The sequence below is a fragment of the Chanos chanos genome, chromosome 6 (genome assembly GCF_902362185.1).
Source record: "Chanos chanos chromosome 6, fChaCha1.1, whole genome shotgun sequence".
In the NCBI taxonomy this organism is placed as follows: Eukaryota; Metazoa; Chordata; class Actinopteri; order Gonorynchiformes; family Chanidae; genus Chanos; species Chanos chanos.
This window is the reverse complement of record NC_044500.1, coordinates 46,277,058-46,299,557: the sequence shown is the minus strand read 5'-3', so window position 1 is coordinate 46,299,557 and position 22,500 is coordinate 46,277,058. Positions and strand designations below refer to the sequence as shown.

Sequence of the window (22,500 nt, the reverse complement as noted above, 5' to 3'; positions counted from 1 at the left end):
CCTTCTCTCTGTAGATATCCAAGCAGCAGCTGCAGACGGTGAAGGATCGTTTTGAGTCTTTTCTGAAGGGAGACACTCAGATTGTGGCTGACGAGGCTTTCATCAACGCAGTGCAGAGCTACTATGAGGTACGGTACCACAGTCCAGATGGCTGTTCTCAGATCAGTAATGTTGTTTTGGATAAAGTGGGCAACATTAGGGAGGAGGGGGGGGGGCGGTTGTTGCTAAAGGCCTTGCCTATGAGCCTATGAGGAACTGAAAATAAAAGACCCTCACAACAAATCCATTTACAGTGGGGTTTTTTATTTTTGTTTGTTTGTTTGTTTTAAAACCACCAAAGCCACACCTGAAATCCTTTTCCTTGGTCTTTTCCATTAAACCTCCAAAAACCCATGGCAGAAAATTAAGAAGATCAGTCCTATGCAGAACAGTCTAATTCTTCACCATAAAGACCCTTAAAGAGACAGGGACCCCCCTCCCCCTCCCTCCCTCCCTCCCTCCCAAACGGTTTGTTTTAAGACAAATGCAACTGGACTGTCCATAAAAAAAAAAAGAACTTTGTAGAAAAGCCCAGCCACTAGACTTTCTCATCCCCTGTTTGTATGCCACAAAGAGACCATGGAGCTGGCTGCCTCTGCAGAGCAGTGTTTTATCACGACAAAAACAGGTTATACACAGGCCTGGATCAAACCCCGGCGAACAGAGTACACAGGGCGAACCAAAATCATAATCCCAAAAACAGGAAAAAAACCCCAAAAAAACATCAAAGCACCCAAGAGAAACAGCAGTAATGTAGTCAAAGCATAACCAGAGTTACGCAGGTGAGAGTCAAAACACAAAACGTTCCGACTGGAATAGAAATAACACAGCTCAGTGACTCTGTGGAAACGAGAAACCTCACAAAGGTAAAACGTGAGAAACCCGCAGTTTAAATAAAGAGTGACCGAGTGTCCCAGCCCCGGTGAGAGTCCTGACGGAATGATCAGTCCAGCGACCGAATTATCAGTGATCGGCCGAAACCGAGTGCTAGCGGGCGGATCCTGAGGGAGTCGGGGCGAGCGTGAGAGCGTGAGAGCGCGAGAGACGTGTACTGCCTGTTTATTTATTTAATTTCTTCATTATGTTTTCATTGTTTGGGTAACTGCGGCTAAACGTGGTGTGAAAAGCCTTTTGCTGATGGCCTTCTTTTGTGCGTGTAAATTAGCATAGAGATGAGCCGCGTAACACTCTCGTGGGACGTGTAACTGCCTCTCTGTAGTCGAGAGGGAACGCTGGGGTTTTGGTTTTGCGCCGGCGCTGAGGAGACGTCTATGCTAATGGCTGTAGTGATGCTGTGTTGTTGCCAGGTGAGGTCATAATGTCACCGTGTTCCGTTGCCGTGGGCGCGGTGCACTCCCCGGACGTTAATTAGCTCTCTGGTATGAACGCTGCGCAAGATCACACAGAAACACCGCTACATTGCCTCTTGGAGTCGGGGAGTGGGGTGGGGGGTGGGGGGTGGGGGGGGGGTGTTTCTTTCAATGTCTTTTGCCAGAACCAAAACCACCATTTTAGTTTCATAATCTATGACTCAAACTCATTTCAGACTAATGGTAGAAATCTCATCAGAGGAAATCATGTGATCAACAAAAAAAAAAAAAAAAAAAAAAGGAAAAAATGAATGTCCTTTTCGGCCTCATTAGAGAGACTCATTATACAGTACCACAGCGATATCAGTGAGCTAAGACATGCAGTCACCGTATTCGGTTATGTGAGGCTGTAAAAGTAATCAGCTTGGGGTAGTCAGCCAAATTTTTATTACACAAGTTCATATCATATTGAAACAGATGCCTAATCACACCAAACTTAGGAATACTGAAAAAAACACATAAAAACAGTGTGAAAAATTGGTCATGGCATAAAACAGGAGAGGAACAGTTCCTTTTGTGGTAATAGAGAGTTCATGCGATGAAAGTAATTTTCTGTGGTCATCATTTTCACGACTCCGTGGCCCTCCAAACATTTTACCCGTTGTCCGCATTCTGTGTGGTTCTGAAGAGTCAAACTGTACTGAAGACGTGACGGCATCTGTGGGCGTCGTTTGTGCTTAGTTAGTGGTAATGAGATAATTGTCCTCAGTGATTGGGGATGTGCCATTGGACAACTGTTGACCGAGCAGTTTAGATAAGAAAAGGATCCACTGAGCTTTTGATACTGGAGGTCTCAGTCACGCCCATTTAAAACAAAACCCCTGAATAAGATTTACTACATTTGTTTGTCCACGTTGTGTTTCTTCCCAGACTGTTTGTGTGTGTGTGTGTGTGTGTGTGTGTGTGTGTGTGTGTGGTGCTGTTGACACTTTCAGTCCCAGGATAGACATTTGGGCACTTTAGTCTCGAGAGACCCAAACACACTTAGTAAAACAAAAGCTACTAATTGTTTCTGATTGCCAAACCGTTGATTTGTTTGCGAACACTTCAACATGTCCTTCAGCTGCATTCTGCTGCATTCCAGTTGATCAGATGGTGAAACTGACGACGCGATATTTTCTTTGATGTGTTTAGCAACATCTACAAGATTTCCTGTGATTTTTGTGTGTGAGGTACCACTGTATTTATTTTTCACTGCTTCAGCCTAACCCACCACTCCATGTAACTCTGCTATCCACAGGTACTATATACTGTCCAGTGTGACAGCACATACTCCAGGTTCTGTGGTCAGTGCATCCAAACCTATATCCACCAGCCAATCTTAGAACAGGGTGGTGTTCCAGAAAGCGGGTTTAGTGAAGTTGGTTAACTCAGAGTAAGTAGTAAACCTCCTAATAGAAGAGCTTCATGGCTTCATTCTCCTAGCAAAACAAAGCCACAGAGCCCTTCTATTAGGAGGCGTACTACTTGCTCTGGGTTAACTAACTCAGAGTTTTCACTAAACCTGCTTTCTGGAACACCCCCCCCCCCCCACCCGCCCCCGGTCACCGCTCTGCTAAGCCATGAAAGCTTTGTTGTCTTGTTTTGACTCTGTCATCCTCTCACAGGCAGAATATGAGAGTCAGCCCCTGTCCTGTTTGGTTAGCATCTCTCACAGGGGCCCTCTCTGCGCACAGCTGACCGTGAGTTATCAGGTCTGTCAGGCCGTCCAGACTATGACGGGACGCTGTGAACACAGCACAGCCACGTGGCATCGACAGCCCTGCCTCAGAACCACAGTCTGTCCTCACAACTCATATGCTAACACACACAGGGCTCACTCGTCTACGCATCGTCTGAGAGAGTACATTTGGTTGGATAGATAGTAGGGACATAGATAGATCGACAGATAGATAGATAAGTACATAGATAGATAGGTGCTTGCTTGTGCAGTAGTTAAATAAACAGACAGTTCATCCTTGAGGGGAAACGGGGTTTGGTTTTGGAATGGTTATTGTTCTGAGAGAGATCTTCTTCTGTGTTTCTTTTGTGGTTTTCTTTCTCTGACGTTGGTCGTGTTTTGTATTTGTTGAACTGTTCATTTCAGAAGCAGTTTGTCACAGGTTAGCCCAGGCAGAGAGACTCATGGGAAATGGTTGCCTGGATGCAAACCAGACAGCAATTTATAGAACAATCCATCTTCCCAAGCAGAATGAGGGAAAGGGGGAGAAAAAAAAGACCAAAAAAAAAAAAAAAAAAGAAGAAAGCTTTAACGGGAAGATAGAAGGAGGGCAAAACACCTGCCAAACATTCTTGCCAGTCCTCCAAATGTAGAAAAACAGTATAAATCACATTTATTTTTTTACCTTCACCTCCGTAAAACTTGATTTGAGGGGACAAAATGGGGGAGGGTAGAAAGAGGAGGGGTCAGGGGTTGGGGAGGTGGGTGGTTGGGGGGGGTGGGGGGGTGGGGGGTTGGGGGGGTGTACACCTCGGCAGGACCTCTGCTCAGCACTCAACAGGCTCTGCAGCAGACATCATACATAACCCCCCCCATCCCCCACCCTCCACCCCCCGCCCCCGTTCTCTATGTGAATAATTCAGTGAAAGAGTGGAGAGAGGGAGAGATTATGTATCTTGATAACTGAAAGGTTTCTGCTCCCATCATTTCGCCGTGTTGAAATTTTAAAGATGCTGGTAGAGCCGGGGCTGTAATGGTCTGGGTTTTTTTATTGCTCCAGTTCATCACTGCTGAGTCGCTCTGGTTCCCTGATGTCATAGACATTCGGGAAGAATTCGGGGACCTGCATCTCTCTTCTGCACCATTACACTGTTTGCTTGTTTGTTTGTTTGCTTGCTTATAAATCATCCAGATCATTGTTGATGTTGGGATTCTGCTTTTTTATTTTATGTCCGTTTCCATTTTTTGTCAGTAATCAAGAAAAAAAAAAAACGGCAAGACACATTAGAGTCTTTTGTGTCGAAAATATCAAATAACTGGTGGATTCCTGTTAGATGCAACCTAACAACACCTGTATTTTACAATAGATAGATAGATTGATAGATAGATAGAACCTTCATATCCACTCTGATTTTCTTTCCATCTCTGTACTTTCTCTGAGATGTCTCCCAAGAACATAATCCTAAACCGCTTGTTAGTTTGAACTGTTCTTTCCAGTTTGTTAGTGCTATTCTCTGTGTCTTTAGGTTTTTCTGAAGAGCGACCGTGTGGCCAAGATGGTTCAGACCGGGGGCTTCTCTGCCATCGACTGTCGGGAAGTCTTCAAGAGACACATCGAGAAGCGCGTCCGCAGCCTGCCGGAGATCGACGGCCTAAGCAAGGAGACGGTGCTGAGCTCCTGGATGGCCAAGTTCGACACCATCTACCGAGGCGACGAGGATCCCCGCAAACAACAGCAGCGCATGACGGCCAGCGCGGCCTCAGAGCTCATCCTCAGCAAAGACCAGCTTTACGAGATGTTCCAACAGATCCTGGGCATTAAGAAGTTTGAGCACCAGCTCCTCTATCAGGCCTGTCAGGTAAGAGACACTGTAAGAGAACCTTTTTCGAACCGCGCTCGAAATCTGCCGCCGTGGAATCTTTTCTGCATTCCGCCAACAGAATGCTCAGCGTTCTAGAACCGCTGTTGTTTACTGTCCTGTAGGATTTGTTATGAGTTAATAGATCATGGTGTTTGGCAGAGTACTGTTGGGGGCCCATGGATAGACTTGACTAAGGGGAAAATGGAATTTTTTTCAGAAGCAAATTTAAGTGTTATTTGCAAGGAAATATTTTATCGTTGACTGTGAGTAATGACCATGTTCACGTCAGACGAATACCCTATACATCAAGAGACTGACGTCGTGGCTGTCATTACACTATTATGACAAAGTGTCGTAAACAGAGCTTCTGTTGAAAAGTGGGCTAAAAAAAAAAAAAAACAGAAGAAGAAGTATATTGTCATAAACTGACATTTGTGCCTATGTAAGAGTTGCTATGGCAACATTCAGATCACTGTTATGTGTCTGTCTCATGATCAGCACTACCACATATGGAATTATCATGTCTACGTTATGGGTATATTACACACTACCACAGTCAAGAACGTTTAGTCTCTCAACTGGTTCGATGCTTTATTAAACATTTCCCAACGGGACGTAAAAAGGACTTGGCTAGTGTTAGTGTCGTGACGTCTCTCTCGCGGTGGGCTCAAAACTCAACTCTTTCCCGTCTTTTGAAGCGAGCCTTGTGAATTCTGAATACTGTAGGGGTAATTTATTCTTTTGGGCTCTTGATTAGAAGTCCCGTCACGAGGCGATTAACGGGAACGAAGCTGTGAAAAATTAACATTTCCAGCCCGTCACTTAATGCATTAGAGAGCCCTCGTCCTCTGTGTATGTCAGCTGAACGCACGTGCCCTTCGACACCAACGCGCTGCTGAAACAGCTTAATTTCTGCTGAAGAGGCTAGAGAGCCGCGCCGTTATCGTATGGATTCCTGACACGCACAGGCAGAGCGGGAGAACGCATTCATAACAACTTCATTTAACGAACCAAACAGCAGTGAATACCAAACTGCTTCACTGTCTCACTGATTTATTATGAACTGGGAGAGCAGAAACTGGTAAGACCCCAGGCCCCCCCCCCCCCAACCAACCCCTCCTCACACACACACACTCACACACAAAAACAACTCAGGAGTGCTAAAACGTTGGTGTTACAGGTTGAATAAGCAGATGTTAATTTCTGATAGGCTATTCAGCATATAACACCGTAAGAACATTAGTTTGGCGGCTAACATTGTTTCTGTCATGGTCTGATGGAGTGCTGAATGTCACTGGTTCAATGCATGTTACCATAAAGTTGTGTTTGTAATTCTTGTAAGTTGTAATTCTTCTACCTTGGCTTTTAAATCAGCTTGGCAGTATAGCTGCACCAGCCTGAGGCCTGAAGTAATAAAGCGTTCTTGAATCTTTCTTCCCTGTGAAAAAGTGAGACTGAGGTGGCGGGATTTAGGTATGGAGCTTCCTTCTTTTGCCGAAACTGTCCTTGGGAGGAAACGACACCATCTACACACCCCCACCACCTGCCTCAAGCCTACAAATCGCTCGCTCTCTCTCTCTCTCTCTCTCTCTCTCTGACTCTCTCTCTCTCTGACTCTCTCTCTCTCTCTCTTTCTCTCTCTTTCTCTCTCTGACTCTCTCTCTCTCTCTCTCTTTCTGTCTTTTTCTCTCTCTGACTCTCTCTCTCTGTCTCTCTCTCTCTCTTTCTCTCTCTGTCTTTTTCTCTCTCTGACTCTCTCTCTCTCTCTCTCTCAGAGGCCCTTGAAGTTTGCAGTTGACAGCAGTCAAATAGCACCATCTGTGTACATTTTGTTGGTTCTCAGATCCTCATACAATGTGAACAGTTTGTTTTGGACAAATGGGGAAAGTTTTTTTGTTTTGTTTCACACACACACACACACACACACACACACACACAGACACAGGTACACCTGTACAAACACTCACATTTGTAAGCGAGCGATTTTAGCTGTCTCGGTCCTAGCAGCATCCATGTCTGTTGTCAGTGCAGTCAAAGAATTCAAGAGCACTGTCGAGAGAGGACAAAAAACCTCCCACTGAACAGGCTGTCAAAAACGCTCTACACAAGCATCTCTCACAATTTACATGTGACAAAATCTGTCCTTAGCTTTAGTGCTGTTCCTTTGGAAACAGCAAGGTGTTGCTTCTCTTTTTCTGCCAATTTCATGGTGAGTGACTATTTGTTTCCGTCAGCAAACACTAAATGCAAATTCATTTGTTTGTCAGACACAGACAGAAATCACTCTGTGCTCACACAAACGTTGAGAGGTTTTTTTGTTTTTTTTTTACTGGGGTGAGTCGTCGCTGAGGAAGACGAGGCAGAGGAGTACGGAGATGGATTTAAAGGGGGGAGTGCGTTCGGTGCATTTGTTTTTAATTTTAGATGGGGAGTTTCTATTTCTGCTCCGACACCAGACATCACGTGTCAGACAAAGACTCGGGGCCCCCAGCGTGCTCTCCACACCACCACCACCGAGTGCAAACCCAACAGAAACTCACAGACAACTCAGTATAATAGGTATATAATCAAAGATCTCAGAGCCAGGGAGGAAAAGGGGCAGGACTGGTGAGTCTCCTATATCCAACACTCCTGCATCTGCCAAACATACATTTTCTATTTAGCCGTTTTCCATTCCATTTTTCAATTTCCACGCCTGTGTTGAAACATGACAGTTTTTCAGCCCGAAGGTTAATGTGTACATTCTGTTCTTGCTCGTGGCGGATTGACATGGAGTCAGTTACGGCCCTGTAATGGACTGATCGTCTGGAATAGGAGGAGTTTTTTTCCCTGAGTTTATCTGCAGGAGGGCTGAGAGCAGGGGCAGAGGGACCGGGTTGAAAAACCCAAAACCTGTTCTTGGATTTGATTGGTCAGTGAGACACACACACACACACACAAAGACAAAAAGAAAAAAAAAAGAAGAACGTTTGAAAACTTGTCACGTTCAGTGAGTCAGCGATTGATCTCCTTCGTGAGCAGTCTGTGTTAATGTGTTGCGAGGTTGGTGGTCCAAGCGCCGTTGTTTAAACTCAAATGAGCGTTTTTTTTTCAGTTTCTCCAGCACTTGACCTTCATCAGAGTCGATAAAACAGTTTTTTTTCTCTGCTCAATGATCGGCCGTCCACATGAGCCGGGCCGCCCCATGTCAAACAGAAAGAGGGCGAGAGAAAAGGAGAGAGAGAGGGATTGTTTGTCGTCGTAAACGACTGAAAGGCAGCTCTCTTTCTGCCGGGGAAGATGATCTCGCCTTGGTTTGCAGGCCATGCGTAGGCAGCAGGCTTCATTTCCTATGCCAGCACATGAGCGGCCTCACCACCTGGAGTTTACTTAACCAACGCACAATCAGACATAATTGGCAGAAATTGTCTGCCACAGAGCACACACAGTCAGAGAGAATTGCCCCATACACACACACACACACACACACACACACACACACACTCACACACACAAACACATTCACATGCAAAAACATACACGCATACAGAGATGTGTATACTGTGTGACTAAGCCATCTCTGTCTCTCTAATTTTCTCTCTCTCTCTCTCTCTCTCTCTCTCTCTCACTCTCCCTCCCTCTTTCTCTCTCTCTCCCATTCTCTCCCTCCATCCCTCTCTGTCTCTCTGTCTCTCTCTCTCTCGCTCTCTTTCGTTCCCTTATAAACACATGCAAGCATGTTTCAGATAAAAACAAGTGGTTGAACATGTTGCTTTATCACTCTCTCTTTTGGCTGAGGGGTTGATTAGATATGGCTTAAAAGAGTACATTGTTGCCCTGATGCCAGAGCCTTTCAGTGCAGGCTATGAATTAAGTCTGCATTACTCAACTTCCAATAATCCAAAAAGCATATTTACCAAACACCTGAGAGCTCAGGACAAAGCCATAATCATCCATCTGTGCAGATATAAGACAATGGAAAGCTCTTTCTTTTTTTTTCTGAACTGCAGCAGCTGCCCAATATGCATTTGCGTTAACAAACCTCAGAGTTTCTTTGTCCTGCCGCCAAAAGGCTCGGCCCTGAAACCTCCACGCTAAAGCACTGTGGGAAATAATAAGACATTTTGCTGAGGACATGATGTTTGATGACAAGATCTTGATATGAATTCAGCCGTTAGTCGATTCCATGGCAACCGTCAGCACATTTTAACCAATCGGCTTGTCTTTTGACATGCCGTGATATTTCAGTACAGATTTAGGTAACCGCATTTAATTTGTGAGAGATATTCCATCAGCCAGAGCTTACGGGAATAGTGATGTGCTCTGTTTAATTATTAACATTATCAGCATTTTAACATTTTAATTCAGTTTTTTTTTTAAATTATTGCTCCGATTAAAACATGTGGGGGAAAATGTAGCTGTTTTGAGACAGTTACCAAAGCCTTTGGGGAATATGTAAACCTTAAATTTATTGACAGGTAAACCATTACAGTCTCCTAAATGACAGTTATTACAAATTTAAACATGGACATCCCGATGTAATGAGCTCTGGTATCGCTGAAACTCATTACAAAAAACCCCCCCCAAAAAAAAAGAACACTGACATGTTAGTTTAGTAGGATGGGAACAGATAAGCCTGTTCTATGATATCGATCCATTTTTGAGGCATTTTTAAAAATTAGAATGTGAAACGGGAGGATGATGTCATTACAGAATTAGAACACAATTAGAATTAGAATAGAATAGAACACAATTTCTTAAACACTTGTTTAAACATAGTAGGCACCTACATACACTACTGCGTGTTAATGGATTTGAATAAAACCTTAATTGATTTGTATTTTGAAGATTTTACATAATAAACATTTTGAATATAATACAATATAAATAACATTAAAAATGTGTTGTTTTCATTGCTCTCTTACTGTTTCATAATTCATTAAAAACTGCATAGTGCATTTTGAATTTTACTAAGAAGTCATTGTAAGAAGATGTGCAGACAGGGCTCGCTATGTTATTGATTACAACCCATTTTAATTGTTGATTTCTTATTACACTGAAAATAAACACTTTTAGAATGCATATGTAAAATTAAAAAGCAGGGGCTGGCCCTCAGGTATTTTCCCAAGATCTAATCTGGCCCCCATTGAACACGTTTGGGCCCTCTCCCACTGTAGAATGTTCAAGTCACTGGCAGAATGTTCAGAGTCGGAATGCGGAATGTGCAATGCGGAATGCGCTCTGGCTGCCATTGTACTGCTTTCTTGACAGTATCCTCTTCAGTCATCATACCTGGAGCCACTACAAGGAAACTGAAACCTTTTCGATTTAATTCCTCTTTAATGAATTCACACATTTTACATGTGATTTCCTGAATAGCCACTCGTTCTTCAAGAGTTTTATTGTCACTTACTGTATGTACTCCCCCACACCAAAGAGAAAAGACCCTGCTGTAATGTGTTATTATATAAAACGCTCTGTATGGAAGAGAAAATAATCATGCAGTAGGTGTTCTTTATATGAGACATATTTCATATTGTACAATGTAGGCGTTTATGAGGATGTTTTTGTGAACGTAACGCTTTTGGCTTAACAAAAAACTGACAAAGATTTGAGTTTGCCACTATGTTGATAGTGATTGTACAATTTAACGATGCAATTCTCTAGTTGACTGTGTTTGTTGAAGGACAGGTTGTCACTCATTCGGGTGTATATAGTTGACCTGATTGGTCTTGTTATATGTCAGACACTCATTTAGGTTTATATGCTTGACCTGATTGGCCATGTTACATGTCAGACACTCATTTAGGTTTATATGCTTGACCTGATTGGCCACGTTACTTGTCAGACACTCATTTAGGTTTATATGCCTGACCTAACTGGCCACGTTACATGTCAGACATTCATTTAGGTTTATATGCTTGACCTGACTGGCCACGTTACATGTCAGACACTCATTTAGGTTTATATGCTTGACCTGATTGGCCACGTTGCATGTCAGACACTCATTTAGGTTTATATGCTTGACCTGATTGGCCACGTTACATGTCAGACACTCATTTGGGAATGTGTGACCTGATAGGCAGTGTTGGCAGACATGTGAATGAGACTTTTATTCTGTAGGTTTGTTTGTTTTGCGTGAGATGTTTATTCTGTAGGTTTGTTTGCTTTGCTTTCTCTTCTTTTACCCATCACATTATGTGCTGTAAACACACACCTAATGTAATCAGACAGGAGCCATGAAAAGGTTATGGACTCTGTGTGTGTGTGTGTGTGTGTGTGTGTGTGTGTGTGTGTGTGTGTGTGTGTGTGTGTGTGAAAGAGACACATATAAATAGGGAGAAGGAGAGAGTGAGAGAAGGTGTGTGTGTGTGTGTGTGTGTGTGTATCTCACATTGCTGAGGAGCTCATAAAATTCTCTCTCATAAAGTTGTTCTCTTATTCCAGTCGCGGTCATGAATATTTACCCTCACGGACAAATTTACTCAGAAACAAGCGCGTGTGTACACACACACACACACACACACACCCCATTCCTCTCTCGAGTGGCTGCTGATTCAATTACCTGAGCTGAAGCATCAAAGATCATACAGGAGATCATAGTGAGTTCTCTCTCTCTCCCTCTCTCTCTCTCTCTCTCTCTCTCTCTCTCTCTGTCTCTCTATCTCTCTCTCTCTCTTTCTCTCTCTCTCTCTCTCTCTCTCTCTCTCTCTCTCTCCCTTTCTCTCTCTCTCTCTCTCTCTTTCTCTCTTTCTCTCTCTCTCTCTGTCCTTGCTTTACTCCACACATCTAGGGGGGCTGCTATTGAAAATGCTACAGATGACATATTGTTAAATTTTCTGTAACATTTCCGACCTTATACAAATTAGTGGAAACTACTTCAAATCATATAAAAAATTCAGCCTCATTATGGAGATACTGGAGTCTACCCTCAGTAGTTTTAATCATTTCTAATATTAGCAATCGTTTTCTTAGTTTTATTATCATTTGTTTTATTATTGTCTTTCCCTGACTGTAACCGTAGGACATTAAAATTGATGTGGATTCCTGTTATTATGTTGAAATGCATTGCAGACTAACCATAATGCTTTTATTGTTTAGCGTGACATTACTGTGTTATCCTGTGTAACCAGGACAAAGTGTATTTTTTGTTCTGGAAGTTAAGTCAGTTTTAGTGGTGTGAACAGCTCTGTGTACTCTCATTGTCTCAGGTTGTGAACCTTTCGATGTCACTACCTCATTACTTCTTTTGTATTAGGCCACAAGGGTCAGATTACTGATTATACCGTAATCCAGTAGTTTAACACTGATAGATAAGGACTAGATTATCACTGATATAGAGTGATAGAGGATCAATGATGAGTCAGTAGATTAAAATTGACATATTACACCCGGATTATATTTGGATAGATAAACACATTGTATTAGATACAATGAACTGTATTGAATTTACATTGAAAGGACAAGAGTGAAGAACTAGTTCAGTTGTGTGACTGAGCGTGTGTATTTGTGTGTGAGTGTGTTTGTGTGTGACTGAGCGTGTGTGTGAGTGTGTTTGTGTGTGAGTGTGTTTGTGTGTGTGAGTGTGTTTGTGTGTGACTGAGTGTGTGTGTGAGTGTGTTTGTGTGTGACTGAGTGTGTGTGTGAGTGTGTTTGTGTGTGAGTGTATTTGTGTGTGAGTGTGTGAGTGTATTTGTGTGTGAGTGTGTTTGTGTGTGACTGAGTGTGTGTGTGAGTGTGTTTGTGTGTGAGTGTGTTTGTGTGTGACTGAGCGTGTGTGTGAGTGTGTTTGTGTGTGAGTGTGTTTGTGTGTGTGTGAGTGTGTGTATTTGTGTGTGAGTGTGTTTGTGTGTGCCAGAGAGCGTGTCTCTCTGAATTGTGTGTATCTGAGCAGTTTCTCTCTGACAGTTCTGCTGACAGCTCTAAGGACACCACTTCAACTCTCCTCTCTCCAGGGGAGGGGGATTAGAACTGGTAGAGGCAACCTCGTAAGGCCAGAGTCCCCTCTGCTCTTTTTGAGTAGGGTTGCCATGTTGTGTGTGTTTAGGAATTGTATTTGCCTTGACTGACTCGGAGCAGTGGTATTTGATTTGATGATTTGAAAGACAGTTTTATCCATAATTACTGAACTGTTGCCTGCAAGTGGATATATACTTCTCTGCAGGTGTGCATGCGTGTATATACGTTTCTGTGTGTGTGTGTGTCTGTGTGTGTGTGTGTGTGTGTCTGTATGTGTATGTGTATGAATATGTGTAAATGAATGTTTAATTTATGTCTACAACAGTGTGACTTCAATACTAAGTCTTGGGCGAGAGCGGGTTGAGTGAATGTGTGTGTGTGTGTGTGTGTGTGTGTGTGTGACTTGCTGATATGTGGCCTTGTATTATAATTCTGATGAAATATTCTTCCCCAGTGTGTGTGTGTGCTGGATTTATGTGTGTGAGAGAGATGGACTGATTTGAAAGGCAGGCTTTGTGTACGTGTGTGTGTGTGTGTGTGTGTGTGTGTGAGAGAGAGAGAGAGAGAGAGAGAGAGAGAGATGGACTGATTTGAAAGGCAGGCTGTGTGTACGTGTGTGTGTGTGAATGTACGTGTGTGTGTGTGTGTGTGAGAGAGGGAGAGAGAGAGATGGACTGATTTGAAAGGCAGGCTGTGTGTGCATGTGTGTGTGTGTGTGTGTGTGTGCGCGTGTGTGTGCGCGTGCGTGTGTGTGTGTGAGACAGAGAGATGGACTGATATGAAAGCCAGGCTGTGTGGTTGTGTATGGTGGAGTGATGTGCTGCAGTGGGTGGCGGGTGCAGATTACACGCTCTACTAGCCAAGAGCTCAGAGGACTCACACACAGACACACACACACACACACACACACACACACACACACACACAGACACACACGCACGCACACACACACACACACACAATCGTCTTACAAACAATCAAACAAACACCAAAGGACACACATCATCTCTCTCTCTCTCTCTCTCTCTCTCTCTCACCGTCTCTCTCTCTTTCAGACACACAGATGGACAGACAAACACACACACACACACACACACACACCACTGGTATACACCGGGTCTCTTTACCCACCCGGCACACACACACACACACACACACACACACACACACACACACACACACACACACACACACAGCTCGGCTCTGAGTGCTAGAATCCATTTGTCTGACTCACACTGTCATCTGGGCTGTGTCTGGGCACTGTGAAAGAGTGTTCTCATATTCTCAGACCTATAAGAGACATTTGTGGTGTGTGCTGGGCTCTAAGTGCAAAGCTTTGTCTTGACCAGCCTGTCTATGCACTGTGTCAGCTTCTCTGTAGCTCACTTATTTACTGTAGACGGAAAGCTCGACTATTGTGGACATTCAACTGATAAAGTACACGCCATCAATGCATGAAAGAGCTCCATCTGACACCTGATTTCTCTCTGTGTCTCTGTCTCTTTCTCTTGGTACACCGGCGGCTGGATTATTCGATGTCGCAATAAATATGGGGTTAACACACACACAGATGTATACACATACACACACACACACACACACACACACACACTCAAAGACAGACTGTTCAGGTGGAGTTGGATATAAGTCTTTAAGGAGCTGTGGGGAGTTCAGTTTCATAGGTCACCTTGTCTGCATCTCTTTCCATTATGTTCCATTGAATTATATTCCTACAATAGTTGCAAGCTAGTTTTATTTTTATTCATGGTATCTTTTTTGCAGATTTAATAGAAATGAATAAAAACAGAGGAAAATGCGCGTGTATGTCTCTGTGTTTGTTTGTTTATGTTTGTGTATAGCTACGTGTCTTGTCACTGTTATTCCTGAATGAAGCCATTTTGAGGGCATATCTGTCTGGGTGACTACACATCATTAGAGTTTAACTAATGTGTTTGCCTCTTGCACACAACATATGCATACGTGTGTGTGTGTGTGTGTGTGTGTGCGTGTGCGTGTGCGCGTGATAATGTTAGCCCTCCTACACACTTAGCCTAACCTCCAAGTTACCTGTCATATCTCAGTGATGAGAAATGTGGTGATGAGAGAGAGAGAGAGAGACAGACAGAGAGGAAGAGAGAGAGAGAGAGAGCGTGAGAGAGAGAGAGAGAGACAGAGGGGGAGAGATAGAGGGGGAGGGAGAGAGAGAGTAATAGAGAGAGATAGAGGGGGAGGGAGAGAGAGAAGGAGAGAGAGAGAGACAGAGAGAGGGAGAGAGAGAGAGAGAGAGAAGGAGAGGGGGGCTTTTACATGCCTCTGGTCTCTTCCTTGCTATCTGCAGATTCATTTTTAATATGCAAGAAGCACTGAATTTGTGAATTTCAGCATCTTTTATTTGAACAGTGCTAAATCTAGGATAACAGCTGTCAGAAGCTCTCACTCTCTCACACACATTTTCCTCCTTACCCCCCCCCCCCCACCCCCTCCCTCTCCGCTGCTACTCAGCCTTACTTTTTTCCTACACGACACAGAATGCAGACAATACACGCTTGTATGTCTGGGTGTGTCTGCGTGACTGCATGTGTCTGCGTGACTGTGTGTTACTGTCCTCTGTAAGACACGCTCGATGATGCTCAACAACATGCCTAGAAAGAGCATGAGAACTCACTGGCTGTTCCATATCAAATCTTCTCTGCGTAGCCTATTTCTGAGCAAACGCTCCAACATGCTTAAACACCCCCCCCTCCCCCCTCCCCCCTCCCAGCCAGGCTCTGATCTTGCACTGCAGATGGAAATGGGATTCAGATAAGGCGAGCTGAAAGATTTGTTAATGATGCAGAGTTAGCAAATGTGAAATGTGTGTTATTTGTTTACTGATTAATTAATCACTAAACACAGTCCTCTCTGTGTTGACTGTAGTTAAATAACTCATCAAATGTCAAATGCTTGCATGCCGTCGCTTCAGCCGTTTGTGTCTGCAGATTCTCACAGTTACGTTTTTTCCCATTAAAAAGAAAAATCGTCATTCGTAGAAAAAAAAGGAGCAGAACAAAACACACAAGTGCAAGCAAAGGTTTCCACTGACACTATTCTTAATCTCTTTTGTTTTGTGGATTCGTTTTTACCTGGGTCTTCATATTTAATCATTCATCAAAACCATGACACTTTACCGGAGTGTATTTTATAAGTACATACATTATACCTTTTTTTTTTCTTTTTTAATGCTTTAGTGCTTAAGTCTCTTGGATCAGCGAGGAAAAGCTTTAGAGTTTCTGCTTTTGACACAAGTTCCCAATTCTAAGCTCTGCATTCCTGTGCTTTTGAAGTGTCTAATAAGTGTGTCAGGTATCACCATATTTCCATTGTTTGCAGAATATTTCCATAGTAACGGGAACAGTTTCTTTCTGTAGAATGAAGTGGAATGAATGCATTGATGAGATGACCTCCAGCTGCCCTGCAGGCCACAAAGACTAGAGATGCTGCATATTGTGGGGTTTTTCCTTTTCTTCTTTTTTTTTAAATGTACCACAGCCATTGTGAGAATTGCCGAAAGCCTCTGTTTAAAAAGCAGGAAATACATGCTCTTCTCCACACATAGTTCACAAAAACAGCCCAGAAGGAAAGGACCAAAGAGATCTCACTGTAAAAGATTTTTTTTTTTTTATCACATTTTGTAGTAGCGTGGTGGAAATTCTGACTGTGTGTCCCTATTCTAAGCATGGCTTCACACACCGTTTGGAAACAAAAGATTTTATGCAGTGTTAATGACAGTGTAGAATGCAGTCGGTCATTAGAACGTGACCATACGTATAATTTTAGGTGGTAAAGTATTAATTACACTGTACACAAACTATGCTTTTATGAATGTACATCACACATGTTGTAGAGATATTGCTATCAGAGGATGAAATGAGATCTTCAAATAATTTAATGATTGCGTTTTATCTTTTGTATTTTCCTTAGATAGAAACCTGTCAACCCCGACGCTGTCGGTCAAAGTTTGAGCTTGATGACGTTGGACATTTGAAGCCTTCCCCGCGCTAGATTACACAGAGTTCCATTCCTTTATGACATCACTGTCTTTGGCTGCATTCTATTCTTCCAGTGTTCCACACACCCCAGCGTTCTACAGCCCCCCCCCCACTCGAGCAGGCGCTATGGCAGAGTTAATTAGAGCAGGGCCACAGGAGCCTTGGTGCCCTGGTTCTCTGGGCCCGGTGTGACGGTGTCGGAGGCGGGGCAGGATGCCCGGGCTGGAGGGGGGGTGGGGGGGGGGTTGTCTGAGGGTGCTGGGGGGCAGTGAAGGGGACACTGGAGAGTGTGACAGGAATGGAAGTGACAACAGTAAAGGGAAGGTCTGGAGGCCTGCTGGGAAAAAAAAGGAGTGCGTGGGAGCCACCGCTGCATTTCGTGTCACACTCTGATGTGTATCAACATACACACACACACACACACACACCATACACACACACACACACACGCACACACCATACACACACACACACACACACACACACCATACACACACCACACACACACACACCATACACACACCACACACACACACACACACACACACACACACACACCATACACACACACACACACACACACCCCATACACACACACACACCATACACACACCATACACACACACACACACACACACACCATACACACACACACCATACACACACACACACCATACACACACACACACACACACACACACACACACACACACACACGCACACCATACACACATACACATACACACACACACACACACACACACACCATACACACACGCACACACACACACACCATACACACACACACACCATACACACACACACACACACACACACCATACACACACCATACACACACACACACACACACACACCATCCACACACACACGCACACACCATACACACACACACACACACACCATACACACACACACACACCACACACACACACACCATACACACACACACACACACACACACACACACCATACACACACACACACACACCATACACACACACACCACACACACACACACACACACACACACACACCATACACACACACACACACTCACAAACACACACACACCATACACACACACACACACACACACACACACACACACCATACACACACACACATGCAGTAGATATATCATCGTAAACACACACACACACACACACACGCAGAATTATTGTCATAAACACCCCCCCCACACACACACACACATAAACACACACATGCAGTAGATATATCATCGTAAACACACACACACACAGAATTATTGTCATAAACACCCCCCCCCACACACACACACATACACACACATAAACACACACATGCAGTAGATATATCACCATAAACACACACACACACACACACACGGTCGTGTTTTTATGGGCTTAGTGAGGGAGCAGCACTCATGGCGAGCTCAGTGGCCTTGTGGATGAGTCAGAGGACAGAGGCTCACACGTTACAGAGAGTCTGTGGGTCAGAGGTCAAATAGAGATGGACCTCCACAGTGCCCTAAAGGGAAATACTGAGAATGTTTGAACATAAACTAGTTTCTCTCACATACACAGAGCAGACGAAATACAGCACCACGTCAAAGGGCTCAGATCCCAGGATGGAAAACGTCCGAAGACAGAGACCAGTCTTTACCCTGTCACTGTCTGGGCGGGTGATTGTCTGTATGGTGTTTTTACGACCATGACTTTTGAATCACAAACAAAATGGAACCACTTGTCTCGGCATCCCATACGGTCAGTTACGTTGCGTTTACCTGCTCAGGAAACCCAAATAAACCGGAGGATCAGCTGTGTGACCTAAACGACCTTTGACCTCTCTCACCCACTGATCAATGGAGTGACCTCCTGCCCCTTTAAATGATGACTTTGACTTACCCTTCTGTATCGTACATTGGCCTTGTGAAGGGTTTTACTTGGGTCAGTATAGATTTGCTCTCAGGTTAAGATTTATATAGAGGCTATTTTAAAGATCTAAGGTCGCGTTCACTATAAGATGTGAGTCATACATACATATATAAATAGGTACATATATATATAGGATATATAGGATGTAGTATATATACATATATATGTGTTTGTGTGTGTATAAACATTTTTTTCCCTTTTTTTCATTTTTATTTTTGGTTGGATCTGCTTAGAGATAACAGAACAATAAGAGAACTGTCTCTCTGTGCTGATACACATGACACACACGGCTCTGTGGTGTATGATCTGTGCCCCGTTTTTTCCACCCTATTTTCAAACATTCACCTGCGTGGGACCTCTGGTAAATCTATCACTCCCAGTGCCGCCCGTTTCCTGGACGTGCATGAGGCTGGGGTTACGCTTCCTCTGATCCTTCTAAAACCTGCATCCTCAGTGTTTCACGTAACGAAGCTCTCTGTCACGTCGCCGAGCGACCTGCCTCGTTCGGCGGACGGGGCGCCCGTCCGTACGACAGTACCTGCCACTCCGCGTACAGCTGACCTTTGGCGACAAACGCCGAGCTGACGCGGGGGAAAAGAGTGACCGAGGGCGACATACTGCCAAAGAGAACACGATGTTCCTTCTGCTACGCCCCCCCACCCAACCCCCCCACGCGCAGTCATGAGTTTTACACGAAAGCCCAGATGTAGGACACAGCGCTGTACTCCGCCGTGGTAACACTGCCATTAATATTCAGACGCTGGCAACACCAGGACCTGCCATGCCGTCCGCATTAGGTTCACCGTCCACTTCCGGTCCGGCCAGGTTGACTGTGTCGTGTACTGATGGAGCCATCATAAAGAATAATCGGTACAGGTGTCAGTCAGAGTTGGCTCATAGTTGGCTCCAGCTTATAAACTGAAAGCGGTTCGCCTTTTGAGCATCTAGTGGGCCGGATTTCTGTATGAGAGATCTTCTCTGCACACAAACCGAGTAAAGTCAGAGAGGCCGTGTAGCGAGACATTAAAAAGTTGTGTTGCAGGCTTTTTCGTTTGTTTGTTTGTTTGTTCGTTTGTTTGTTTGGACAGTTTTGCAGTGTAAACATCAGCCGCGGTAATGGCATGCTCACACATTTCTCGACGCTGATCTCCTAACCTGTGTCATGTGGTTGTGTCTGTCTGTGTTGCGCAGTTGGACAATTTGGATGAACAGGCTGCGCAGATCAGGCGGGAGCTGGACGGGCGACTGCAGATGGCAGATCAGATTGCCAGGGTGAGTGTGATTACAGACAGCCACATCTACTGTCAAAAAAACCAACCCACCAACCCCTCACGGTCTCCTCTCCTCTGTCTCACAAGTCCTCTAGCAACCGCAGAACTCACCTTAATCAGTCACACTCTCAACTACACACACTGTAGAACTCACCTTAATCTGTCATGCTCTCAACTACACACACTATAGAACTCACTTTAGTGAGAGTATGTATATTCAGTCATACTCTCAACCACTTTAACTACAGAACTCACCTTAATCAGACATACTCTCAACTACACACACTGTAGAACTCACCTTAATCTGTCATACTCTCAACTACACACACTATAGAACTCACTTTAGTGAGAGTATGTATATTCAGTCATACTCTCAACCACTTTAACTACAGAACTCACCTTAATCAGACATACTCTCAACTACACACACTGTAGAACTCACCTTAATCTGTCATATTCTCAACCACTTAACCTACAGAACTCACTTTAATCTGTCATACTCTCAACCACTTAACCTACAGAACTCACTTTAGTCTGTCATACTCTCAACCACTTAAACTACAGAACTCACTTTAATCTGTCATACTCTCAACCACTTAACCTACAGAACTCACTTTAATCTGTCATACTCTCAACCACTTAACCTACAAAACTCACTTTAATCTGTCATACTCTCAACCACTTAACCTACAAAACTCACTTTAATCTGTCATACTCTCAACCACTTAAACTACAGAACTCACTTTAATCTGTCATACTCTCAACCACACAAACTACAGAACTAATCTGTCATACTGTAAAACACACAAACTACAGAATTAATTTGAATCTGCCATTCAGTCAACTGTTAAAAATACAGAATTCATTTTAATGTGTCTTAAAATGTACTGTAAAAAAACAAAAAACTACAGAACTGTTCCTACTAACACTTTGTGAAATTTGATCAGAATCTGTGACATGCCTAGCACTGTATGTAGTGCTTGTGGACAAATTTTCACAAACAGATCAGTGTAACGTAACTATACATATACTTATTTTACAGGCTGCATTAATAACTGTAATTCTGGGGGGGGGGGGGGGGGAAATATTTGGTTGGATGACTCTTGTCCAACTATTTGTTCTGCTCTGTGCATCTCTAAGCCACTTACTGATATTACTAAATCTGCCCAGCATGGACATTTATAAACCTGATCATTTCTCACTGTCTCCTTTAACAATGAATAAAATAAATTTTTTTTTTAAAAAAACAGGCCGGAAAGTTCCCCAAGTTTGTGTCGAAGGAGATGGAGGCCATGTACATTGAGGAGCTGAAGTCGTCGGTGAACCAGCTGATGGCGAACCTGGAGAGCATGCCCGTGTCTAAAGGCGGGGAGTTCAAACTGCAGAAACTCAAGAGGGGCCACAACACCTCCATCATCGACATGGGCCAAGAGGACGAGAACCAGCTGTCCAAGTCCGACGTGGTCCTCTCCTTCACTCTGGAGGTACGCTGACATCTCGCTGGTTCTCTCGCTGGCCGCAGGGGGGGTTTTATGGGGCAACGTTCTAGCCGAACGTCAGATGTCATACTGACGAAAAGCATTCACCTCCCGCACCATTATGACTATGTCCCCTCCCCACGCCCCCCCAGGCTAATCTACCCTTCTGTGCAAGAGATAAACACTGAGACCCTGGGGGCTAACCAGTCTTTAAAATGAATCTAACCACTAAACCAGGTCTTAAATCTTCACACAAAATATATTTATCTGTGTGCAGGTAGGTCTGCTCTTACTGGAATTTAGACTTCCGCTTGCCTCAGGATGTCTGTGAATGACGGATGGGGAAAGCAGGAGGTGATTAGAGGAGTTTTGATTGGTCGATGCTGCTTACCTGTTGCTACTCAGCGGCCTCAAGAATTCAAATGGAGTTCCCTTTGTTTCTCTCACTCATCCACTCTTCTCTGACTCTCATCTTCTGCTCCGTTATGTATTTTATAATGGGCGAAAGTATTTTGAGAAAAATATGCTAATTTAGACTCTAAGGCCCACATCAAGCCCAACTCGCTGTGGGTTTTAACCTGTCAGGAGGAACGGAGTTTTAAATATAACCCGCTTCAGTTGTGGAGCACTGGCTATTGCGTGTCAGTTACAGATCGAGTCAATTAACTGACGCACAGGTATGGAATGAGTCGAAGGACCGGTTCCCTGCTCATTCAGCTGCCCATGCGCTGTTTTTTCAGCTGGACCTGCTCAATGGCAGCTCAGACAGAGCTATTGTCTTCCATTGACCCTGTAGGAAACCTGTTCTCTCTCTTTCTCTCTCTTTCTCTCTCTCTCTTTCTCTCTCTCTCTTTGTGCAGACGCTGTCTCTTCTTTGTGCAGACACTCTCTCTCTTCTCTGTCGCTGTCAGCGTTGC

The 22,500-nt window shown here is 44.0% G+C and overlaps 1 protein-coding gene across 8 annotated transcripts in view; it reads left to right on the top strand.

The window, feature by feature from the left end:
• Positions 1-22,500, top strand: part of cadpsb (Ca2+-dependent activator protein for secretion b) — an 82,240-nt gene that overhangs the window by 16,955 nt on the left and 42,785 nt on the right. For all 8 annotated transcript variants that reach the window (XM_030776319.1, XM_030776316.1, XM_030776314.1 and 5 more), the window contains exons 2-5: positions 15-128; positions 4,596-4,928; positions 20,026-20,106; positions 21,356-21,589. In XM_030776319.1, the coding sequence (XP_030632179.1) occupies positions 15-128; positions 4,596-4,928; positions 20,026-20,106; positions 21,356-21,589 (762 nt within the window). The remainder of the gene's footprint in view (positions 1-14; positions 129-4,595; positions 4,929-20,025; positions 20,107-21,355; positions 21,590-22,500) is intronic.